Source organism: Microtus oregoni, unplaced genomic scaffold, assembly GCF_018167655.1.
Source record: "Microtus oregoni isolate MIOR12 unplaced genomic scaffold, Mior012 000031F_ref0000149, whole genome shotgun sequence".
Lineage (NCBI taxonomy): Eukaryota > Metazoa > Chordata > Mammalia > Rodentia > Cricetidae > Microtus > Microtus oregoni.
Genome location: NW_024543090.1, coordinates 4,503,088 through 4,514,370, shown reverse-complemented (window position 1 = coordinate 4,514,370; position 11,283 = coordinate 4,503,088). Strand labels below are relative to the sequence as shown.

General features: G+C 37.7%; 1 protein-coding gene across 2 annotated transcripts in view; it reads right to left on the bottom strand.

The window, feature by feature from the left end:
* Positions 1–695: 695 nt before the first annotated feature.
* Fbxo3 (F-box protein 3) overlaps positions 696–11,283 on the bottom strand; it is a 30,717-nt gene continuing 20,129 nt past the window's right edge. Inside the window, exons 9-11 of one of the 2 annotated variants that reach the window (XM_041678876.1) lie at positions 9,072–9,187; positions 7,229–7,419; positions 696–2,384 (exon numbers count right to left, since the gene is read on the bottom strand). In XM_041678876.1, coding sequence (XP_041534810.1) covers positions 2,190–2,384; positions 7,229–7,419; positions 9,072–9,187 — 502 coding nt within the window. In that variant the 3' untranslated portion in view covers positions 696–2,189. Of the gene's footprint in view, positions 2,385–5,959; positions 6,299–7,228; positions 7,420–9,071; positions 9,188–11,283 lie in introns of those variants that run through there. The other variant, XM_041678877.1, reaches the window with a different exon arrangement.

The following is an 11,283-nucleotide window of genomic DNA, read 5'->3' as shown; positions in this document are numbered from 1 at the left end:
TCAAACAGGGTAGCCTGAACAGTATTTGGCAGCCTGATAATAGTTATATATCACTTAACAATGGTGATATAGTCCAAGAAATGAGTCATCAGGTGACTGTGTGGCCAGGGATTTCCTAACTGTGAAAACACCAGGGAATGTATTCTCTACAAACCTAGATAGAAGAGAGCTTTGCTCTGGCAGTTACTGCCCTCCACAGTCAGCTTTCCTAGCTTTTAAAACTTAGTCAGCTGTTCATATACCTTCACATTGAGTTTGCAGGTTCACTACTCACTTTTGCATTTTTAAAACAATCACCAAATCATTTTAGATCACCCACAGCTCTCAGTAATTCCGATATCCCGGTCAGGTCCACTCTTCTCTTTCAACATTGCAGACAAAGCCTGCTTTGACTGTGGTCATCGTGATGTTAAGAACACACTTGTGTCAAGTCAGGTCATTACAAGGTTCTCCAGACCTGATGCTGACCTTTCTTGAATTTTCTAATTCATTGCCTTCGATGAGGCACATGTTCCAACAGCTTATGTCACGCATTTGTTCCTGTTCTGAGTGTATAGCTATGGTGAAGCTTAGTAAGGAACAGCCATCAGCGAATTTCCCTCCCCTTCATAGTCCTTGATCACTTTTAATTTCATTTCTGGGTCAGGCACTTGATGACAACTTACTGTCAACATCTTGTATGCTTTGGGGCCATAACAAATAAAACATGAGATTTAATCAAACACAAGAGAAAATGACACATTCAATAGATGTGATGTACACCAGATGAGGTTACTGTTGGCTTCTGTTGTTGAAACATCAGGAGACTGTAGCGTTTTATGAAAAATAAGTAGGAAGCCCGGCGGTGGTGGCGCACGCCTTTAATCCCAGCACTCGGGAGGCAGAGGCAGGCGGATCTTTGTGAGTTCGAGACCAGCCTGGTCTACAAGAGTTAGTTCCAAGACAGGCTCCAAAACCACAGAGAAACCCTGTCTCAAAAAAACCCCCCGAAAAAAAAAAAAAAAAAGAAAAATAAGTAGGAAAATGACTCAAAATATTCTGACTTGTCATCGTAAAGCAGCAAGTTTGCTCATGGTCCCTTAGAGGGGGCACTTAGCCTTGATTATGGCTCTCTCTTCCTAAATTGTCTCCATGAGAGAACTGTTTAAGAGGAAAATTGGTGGAGAACAAAGAGAGCATAATCAAAGCCAGCAGACAACTCAGAATGGACATACTGCACTCTGGCTGTAAGCCAACAAATACCATTACCATCTCTTAGTCTTAATACTAAGTTTTTGGGAAATAGGCACTTACACAAAATCGTTTTTAAAGTATGAGTTTTTGACACTTGAAGGATTTCATTCCAAACTCTCAATTATGTAATTACAAAAAACAATTTTCATGTTTCAGGAAAATAGCCTTAACCCTAACATAAAATTCAGATCACTTACCACAAAGTTAGACAAATGTATATAAAGAAACAAAACAGAAAGCGTATTTACAAATTTAGACTCTGTGAGACATTGTGAAGTATCTTCAGCAACATTCTGCATACTTTTACAAACAAATTACATTTAAAATGAAGAATTTGTAAATAGTGTGAGAAAGGTCATAGCGTGAGAACTTTAACTTTAAAGTCCAAAGTTATGTTGAAGACATTAAATTAATGATGAAAATTTGCAACACAAGGTTTGTGTGACAAAGACTAAATTCAAGGACAGAGAGAGCAAACTATTCCCATTCAAACTGTCAGTTAGTTCCCTGTGAGTATAAAATATTAACAACCATGAAGAGGATAAAGCTAATTACAAATTTTGTTAGTTTCTAAACAACTAAAAAGGGATCTTTTCACAGTTTCTTTCTATGCTTGTTTGTGTATTTCTGCCACATGTCAAATCCTCATCCAAAACAATTTTTCCTTCACTTTTGTGTTTTTTTTTAAGAAGAAAATATTTTTAAACAAAGAAACATCTGTTCTTTAGTTATAGACCCACTCTTCCACTTCCTCCTGGAAGAGAAAACAAGATTCCCATTTCTTCCTCTACCTATGAAACAACCCAAAGCGATCCAACTCCTAATGTAGTGACGTGTACAACGCAGGTCTGGTACACAATTTCATGCTAGTTCTGCTATATGCTGAGCACAGTTATTTACATTATTGACAAATCTATTTAACAGAATAGTCATCCCAGCATTTCCTTCCACAGCAGCTAAAACAGACGCGAGCAGCGGCGTCTGCGGATGGGAACATCAAAGACCCTCCTCCGTCTCTCCTCCCCTTGAACCTCATCTGACTCATTCTCATCCTCATCTGAGTCCTCTGATTCGTCCATCTCTGCTGAGTCATTTTCTTCCTCCTCCTCAGCTTCCTCTTCCATCTCTTCATACTCATCAGGACCCATTTCCTTAAAAAAGAAAAAAAATCTTTTGATGAGAAGAATATCTACCATTTCTTATAATTCTATAGCCTAGAATACAGATAACTAGACATGCTGGGCACAAGTCTTTACAAACTTGGAATATACAATCTTATAATGCAAGATTCTAGACTGTATATTGTACCACATGTTAAATAATGCTCAATATGGTTTGAATGGTAAATACATTAAGACAGTAATACCTATTCTTTACATAGTAGCTGGTAATTCATACATGGAGGTAAGTATACTATTCCTAATAACCCACAATAAAGTTTTAAAGAACTCATAGTAATGTGTTTATTCTTATAAATCTGTTAACAGAAAAAAGATGCGACAATATTAATCAGCTATGACCTCTACTGCTAATTTTTATGCACTGTTCTTAAAATATTTTTATTAAGTTCCAAAGACACATCATCTTAAAGATCAGTAGCACTTTTGAAAAAGAAATATTTTTCTTTTTTCAGTTGCTTATAACAGCAGCAGTCACTCATTATCTCCTAGTTCCTGTGGTTGGGTATCTGAGAAGCACTCAATGGAACACTTCTGGCTTCAAGGCTCTCATGATGCTACAGTTGAATGGTGACTAGAACCAAGCTTCACCTCAAGGACTTCTTCCCTCTTAAGTCTGGTACCTGGACTGGGATGATCCAAATAGCCGGAGCCTGAAGAGTGTGCACCTCCTTCCATCGTGGAGCTGGGTCTCTACATGCCTTCTCCAGCATGGCGGCTTCATAGAAATGGACTTCTCACACTAGGTCTCATGACACCAAAGGCACGTGCTCCGGGAGAAAGAACTAAGCTCAAGGCATTGCCCTTTTCTAACTCAGACTCAGCCAGTGTCACTGCTGATTCCCAAGACAAGCGCAGTCCTAAGATCAGTCAATGCTGCAGGAAAAGGGAGATTTGGAGGCCCTGGGACAGACTCCTGTGATGATAGACAGGCAGTGTCAAACGTCCTTGGACTGTCATTCTGCTTAAGCAGGCATCCCTAATCAAGCCGTGGCTTTAACTTGGCTTTTCTTATACACACCACAAGACTCAATTGTTGTTATACTGGCTAGAATTTGAACAGCCAGAGCTCAACTGGTAATCTGAATACTGAGAAACTTAGCACATAATGTCAGTAAAAATCCTTCCACCATGACTTTTATGGCATTAATATCATTAGCACTGCTCTGGCCCCCGTTTTTTTTTTTTTTTTTAAGATAGGCTCTCATGTAGCCTAGACTGGCTACTCTGATCTTGTTTCTAACTGCTATCCACCTTGTTCTCTGCACTCAAGCCTCCTTGTGTCAAACACACTAAGCCCACAGTTGCTTAAGAATCCTCAAAGCCAGCACTTCTTTGGCTGATTAGCCAAATCGACTTGTTTTCTTCACTCCTTTTATATCTCTACTTACCTCTCACTAAGGCCTTTCCTGACACATCTTATACTAGTACTCTTTTTAGCCCCTGATTTTCTCCACCACACTTGTTACTTGACACAAGAGCACATGTTAGCTTATTTCTTCCGTTTAGAATATAAAATCCAAGACAGGGGTTTTGGTTGTATTGAGTACTACAGTATTCAGACACATGAACAAACAAATGAAAAATTTAGGAGAAAGAACTGTGTCATTTAGTATTTATTATAACACAACAGTAACAATCAGAAAATATACACAAAGAAATATGACATTTCATTATTTTTTAAATCTACGGAATGACATTTTCAAAATTCTGTAGGAAATACAAAAGGAGGGATAGGGAAGGCTTTGGAAATTTTAAAACATGATCATCAGGTAGTATAATTATTAAATTAATGAAGAAAACAAGAACTGTTAAAGGAATCAAATGTGATTAGAGAGAAATACTCAGATGAAAGTGTACTATACAAACAGCACATAAGAGAGGAGCAGAGAAGAACGGACACAAGGAATATCCATAGTGCCCTCAAGCCCAATAGATACCCCATCCAGGGATGTCATTGAACTATGCAAAGTGTATTAACAGTGGCAAGTATAAAGGAAAAGAAATTATGAACCCTAATGATTAGTCAGACTGGTAGAGGCAAAAAAAGCAAAACACAATTCAACTTCCATATCAAGGAAGAAAACAGAAATAGGGTCAAAAAGCACAACCCCACTATCTTTTTAGTTTAAGGCACAATTCTCATTTCTATTGACTGTTCATCTTTGAGAAAAACATTTTCTGTGAAGCAGGGCATCTACATTTTCTTGTAGTTAAGTAGAAACTAAAACTCTAAATAAATACAATTGAGAGGGTTGAACATGTAAAGGGTTTATTTACTGTAATTTTAAAACAAACTGATGCTATTATAAACGCTCTCTTCTAATTTCTAATATGGTAAATACTGACACATCCATGTAAACAAGTTCTTAGGAGTCGTCAATGATGCTTACACATCTAAGGAGGTGATGAGACACACAGGCTTGAGAACCCCTGTCCTTAAGTAAAACCCATACCTTTACATTCATTGAAATAATATTAAAAACAAGAAACAAAAGGATCAAGCTGACCCATTTTGACTGCCTGTCCAAACATACCTCAATGCTCTTACTCTTAGGACAGGAACGTTATTATAGATGGTAACTGAAGAATTTCTCCCATAAACAGACAACAATCCTAAGCACTGGCACACAATTCTATAACTTCAAAATGCATGAGGCCATCTGACGAGAATGAAGCAAGAAATGGACAAAGCCATAACATTAACTGAGTATTTCAACAATAATCTCTTCAATAGCTGAAGCAACAAACATGAAAGAGAGCAATATACAGATGACCTGACAAACTGTCAATCAATCAATCAGCTTGGCCTGTCATTTATAAATTCTTACATGGCAGAATATACATATTAATTTCAAATACACAAAGATCATTTGCCAAGATAGATAAATTCTTCACATAATTTTGGGCCATAAAACATTAAAAAATATTGGCAATACACAGTAAGTTCTCTAATCACAGTAATATCAGAAATCAACAAGTAAAAGATAACTGAAAAATTTCCAAATACTTGAAAATTAACATATTTCTATGCAGTCATAAGTCAAAGTTACAAGGGAAATCTGAGAATATTTTGAACTAAATATTAACCAAAACTATCATCAAAATCTGTGCAATACAGCTAAAACAATGCTTAGAAACAGGGAAGGCCTACAACCAGTTATCTAAACTCATACCTTTAAAAGCTGCATAAAAGTGAATTAAACCCAAAGTAGGTGAAATAAAGACAAACTGCACCAATCACTGAGATAGAAAAAAGCAAACAGTAGAGAAAATCCATCAAAACTAAAGCTGTTCCTTTTTGAATATCAATAGAAAAGATGTGATAAAAAGGATGTAAATCACCAATATTAAGAATAAAAGAGGCCGGGCGGTGGTGGCGCACGCCTTTAATCCCAGCACTCGGGAGGCAGAGGCAGGCGGATCTCTGTGAGTTCGAGACCAGCCTGGTCTACAAGAGCTAGTTCCAGGACAGGCTCCAAAACCACAGAGAAACCCTGTCTCGAAAAACCAAAAAAAAAAAAAAAAAAAAAAAAGAATAAAAGAGGATATATTTGACTACAGATTGTGTAGCCATTAAAAGGATATCAAGGGAATATTGTGAATAACCTTAAGCTAGTAAATTCAACATTTAGGTGAAATGACTAAATTCCTTGAAAGGCACAAACTAGCTAAACTGAAACAAGAAATAGAAAATATACATATTACAGAAATTAAGTCCATGTTTGTAATTTCCCCACAAAGCAAATTCCAGTCTCAGACAGCTTCACTGATGAATATCAACCATTTAAGGATAAGATGGTACCAAGCTCATAGATTCTGGGCTAACCAAAACTGGAAGTCTGGTCTGGTGTAGGCATGGTGGCACACATCTAGCACTTGGGAGGCTGAGGCAAAAAAACAGTGAGTTTGAGGCCGGTCTGGGCTACATAATGAGACCCTATCTCAAGCCCTCCTTTTCCTCCCCTCCACCCGTCCATCACAGAGAGCAGCAAGTACTGGGAACATGTTTCTAGCATTCTCCCATTGGAAAGAAAGCTAATGGTTCACTTATAAATCTGGACTAGTACAGGTCCTTTACACTAAGAAAATGGACCCTCTTTCAGTAAGGTTGGTGGCTTGTCCCTTTTTCTAGGACTATCTCAAACTCACCCATTCCAGGAGCTAGGACAGCATTTCTAAGTACCCGGTGTCTACAACACAGATGGATTCTGAATATCCTATTCCCAAGCTGTTACAGAGGACTTCACACACTTTGCGTATTATTTTACAGTCCATAAGTTAGGGTTACTGCTGTACCTATCACAAAGTAACCTTAAGAAAAGATTTATAAAATATGCCTGGTTGACTTGAAAAATAATCACAGGGGACTGCTAAAAGTATATTTTTATCCAATAAATTCTCTGTGAAGATATCTATAGATATTAAATTGGGAATCTTAGTAAAAATACTGTAGGAAATTGTTTTCCAATTCTTAACCACAAAAGTCAGTATTAATTGGTCTCGTTTGGTCTTTTCACATCATCTGATACACACAGGCCAACATAGCTATTGTTGACAACAGTGGAAAAGTTTAACCTGAGAAACAAGTAATAGTTTCTTGGCTGAAAAGTAAGGAGGAGCTAAAATAAACTTATTGGTTATCTCCCTTCATATATTAATACAACCCTAAGATACTTCCTCAAAATGTCCACTTCTTTTTTGGGGCAGGGGAGGGGGACAGGACATCATTTATGAACTACTCATCTACCTAAACAAAGATGGTCCTCAGAATACAAAGTCATGTACTCCAGCACTAGAAAAAAAATTTAACTTACCAGTCGGGCTATAGACACCCTGAATGTTGGACATGACATGTGGAATCGGGGGATGGCAACATTAAAGACCTTGTCCTTAAAGTAGAGAAAATGGAAGGTATAATACCCTTCCATATAGCCGGATGTTGTAGAAAATGTGGTGCAGCTTGTGTATTCGTATATCCGACCTGGGCTAATAATTGGAAATTCGCCTGCAGAGAAAACAGTAACAATAAGCCCAAGTATAAAAAGCACTTCTTCTTTAAAATAAATATGTTCTGGAGATGTTGTATAAGTAGTTTGAAAGTAAACTGCACAATTAGGAAAAGAAACTCTAAAAGGATATGCAACAAAGTACTGGCAGTGATGAGATCTCGAGGGCTTAATTCCTCTTGATTTACATTTTAATCAGATTTTTTTGGCTGAGGACTTTTTGCATGTGAAGGGCAAAGGACAACTTATGTGAATTCTTTCCTTTCAATTGTGGGTCCCAGAGATGGAACTCAGGTCATCAGGTTTGGAGCAAATCACCTTTGTCTGCAGAGCCATTTCACCCGCCCTTAACATTTTTATTTCCCAAATTCTCTACAAGGTAGCAGGTGGGGAATATCAAGTAAAACAAAACTTCAAAGGCACACATTTTTTTCAAAGTTGACATAATCTTTAAAACACAAATAATAGAAAAGTGTCACAGTTGAAGTCGGGCGGTGGTGGTGCACACCTTTCATCCTAGCACTTGGGAGGCAGAGGCAGGCGGATCTCTATGAGTTCGAGATCAGCCTGGTCTACAAGAGCTAGTTCCAAGGCAGGCTCCAAAGCTACAGAGAAACCCTATCTCGAAAACACACACACACACACACACAGGTTCCAAGGTGCATCCCTAAATGTTCTGTTCAGTCTGGATAAATGTCAGTTACTAAGAAGGGTCTTCACACCAACAAATGGCAAAAAAGAATTAAAACTGTAATATAATCCCTTAATACTAAATTCTCTCTTTTTAAGATATTATTTTATATTTCAGTCAGCTGTGGTGGCACACACCTTTAATCCCAGCACTCAGAAGGTAGATGCAGGTAGATCTTTGAGTTCAAGTCCAGTCTGGTCAATAGAGTTCTAGGCCACCCAGAGCTACAGTAAAACCCGCCTCCAAAAATAAATGCATAAAGCTGGGCGGTGGTGGTGCACGCCTTTAATCCCAGCACTCAGGAGGCAGAGGCAGGCGGATCTCTGTGAGTTCGAGGCCAGCCTGGTCACAAGAGCTAGTTCCAGGACAGGAACCAAAAAGCTACGGAGAAACCCTGTTTCGAAAATCAAAAATAAATAAATAAATGCATAAATAAAAAATAAAACTGTGTATTTTAATTATGTGTTTATGTATGTGTGTGTGCATATGTGTATATAAGTGTAATTGCTCACAGAGACCAGAAGGCATTGGATCCCTGGAGCTGGAATTACAGGTGGTTGTGAACCACCTAATGTGCGTGCTAGGAACTGAACTTGGGTCTTCTGGAAGAGCAGCATCAAAGGAAAATTAAATCTGTGCTATTAACTTCATCATTCACCTCCAAATTATATAAAGAATACCGATATGAAATTTATTTTACTGTACTGTACCACCTAACGCACAGAACATAATAATAACATTAAAAAAAAAGACCACAAGAATAACAATCAAAGAATCCTAGGTGATCCATGGAAAGCAAAACCTATCCCTGTATAATTGAATTTGCTATGGTTTTAGTAAAGTTGAAATTTCAGGGACTAAAATGATAGCCTAATGACCACCACAGACTATATTTATGGGTACACAGTCTAAACTTTCTTTGAAGCAAATGACAGAGAAATGCAAACTTGGGTGACTTACCAACTACTCCAGGTCCTTGAACTTCTTCCACATCCCCTTTAGCATTTGTTATCCTCCAGTAGCGACTGTCCAGCTGACAGGCCTTTTCTGGAAGTGCCTCCCTTGACATTTCAATCCTGGAGAAAAGAGCAGAGCATTTGTTTTACCTTTCTTTTTAAAGAATACTATAGCATTTGAGTTAATACTATAGAAGACCTTCAAGGGAAATTAACAAATCTAACCCAAAGTCCATGTTAGTTAGCCATAAGTTCTCAAAGACATTGCTTTAACTATGCTAATTCTCCCCATGGAAATGCTTTCACTTAATTTATTTAAGTATTTTTCAGTAACAACCAACAATAGAAGGGGCCACAAAAATACATGCAAACACTGTGGTAGCAATCATCTTTGGCTGCTCAAATAAATATCCATTGGGCAGACACTTTCTAGACACAGTGTCATGACAAACTTCTGAAGAACTCAGACATTCACTCATACAAATCTATGCAACACAATTCTTTTTTTTTTTTTTTCCATTAGCTTCTAAAAAGCTCAAAGTACAATGGCTCCAGTTACTGGGATTCTACTTCAACTTCTACTTCTAGATACTATCATTTCCTCTTTCTCTAGGAATCTGTGCCTCTAATTTTCATATTGAATACCCTGCAGTACCAAATGCAGTGCAGGAAGGTGTTTCTATTTTAAGCAAGTCTTTTTTTTTTTAATATTTTATTTATTATTCATTATGTATACAATAGTCTATCTGTGTGTATGCCAAAGGCCAGAAGAGGGCACCAGACCCCATTACAGATGGTTGTGAGCCACCATGTGGTTGCTGGGAAATGAACTCAGGACCTTTGGAAGAGCAGGCAATGCTCTTAACCACTGCGCCATCTCTCCAGCCCTATTTTAAGCAAGTCTTAATTCTAAGCAGGATCTAAATAAAAACAAACATCTAAACTACACTTGTAGCAATGGGTTATCTTTCTGCTTAAGCACAAAATATTTCTGAGTACAGGGAATTTAAAGCATTTGTTTTTTGGTATTTAATCAAATCAAGCATTCAATATTATGTATGACACACATGAAATACTCCATAAATATTTATTGCTCTTTAAAATTGAATATAGAAGACAGGCCACATGAAACTTTATATGCATGGTTTTCTGTTTGGCAATGTGAAAACTTCTAGATTACATTATAAATCTAAAATAGAGTTTTGAAAATTACAACTTAGTAGTTCAGTTCCCGCAGCAATTGTAACAGTAATTTATATTCAGGACACATACAAAAAACTGTAACTTATCAAACTCCTTTGTGAACACTATATTGTTGAAAATTGACTAAATTTTCTGCAAACTTCAGCAGGAAACTAATTTTCAAAATGTGCTTTAGCAGGACGGCAAAATGGTTCCGTAGATAAAGGTATTTCCTGCCAAACCTAAAGACCTAAGTAGCATCCCCAGGATCACAGAATAGCAAAAAACCACTTCCCACAAGCTGACCTCTAGAAACTATCCACACATGCATACACAATAAGTTAAAAATTTAAGTGTACTTTAGAACTAGGGAGATGGCTCGATGGGCACAAACATAAGGACTGGTGTTTGGAGTCCTAGAACCTACTTAAATACTGGGTAGGTGTGGTTGCCCGCCTATAATCCCAATGCACAGGAGGCAGACAGGATCCCCAAACAAGATAACTAGTCTAGTTATATCGACAAGTTCTAGGCTAACGGCAAGACCTGCTTCAAAACTAAGGTCAATCATGACAGAGGAAACTCCTGATATCAACCGTAGGCTTCTGCATACACATGAACCCACACATATGCAAATAAACACACATACACTAAAAAAATAAATACAATTTTAAGAATAAATAAAACCTCTTAAATGTACTTTATGGCTGGGAATTGCAGCTCAGTGACAGAGTAGTTGCCAATCATGTACAGGGCTCTTGGTTTAATCCATAGGACCATGAAACAGAACACTACCACCACCACACCACCCCCACCCCCAAAGAAAAAAAACAAAAACTCATTTTATAGACCATATCCAAATGGGCAAATACAAAACTGCCAAAAGATATCTGCACTTTAACTGAAAGGCGAGTCTTATGGTTCAGATATAAAATGGTTCCAAGGGCTCCCGTGTTGAAGATTTGTTTGCTCTTGTTTGTTTGTTTGTTTTCTGTTTCCTGGCTATTCTGAAGTGGCACTGTTCAACACTTCTG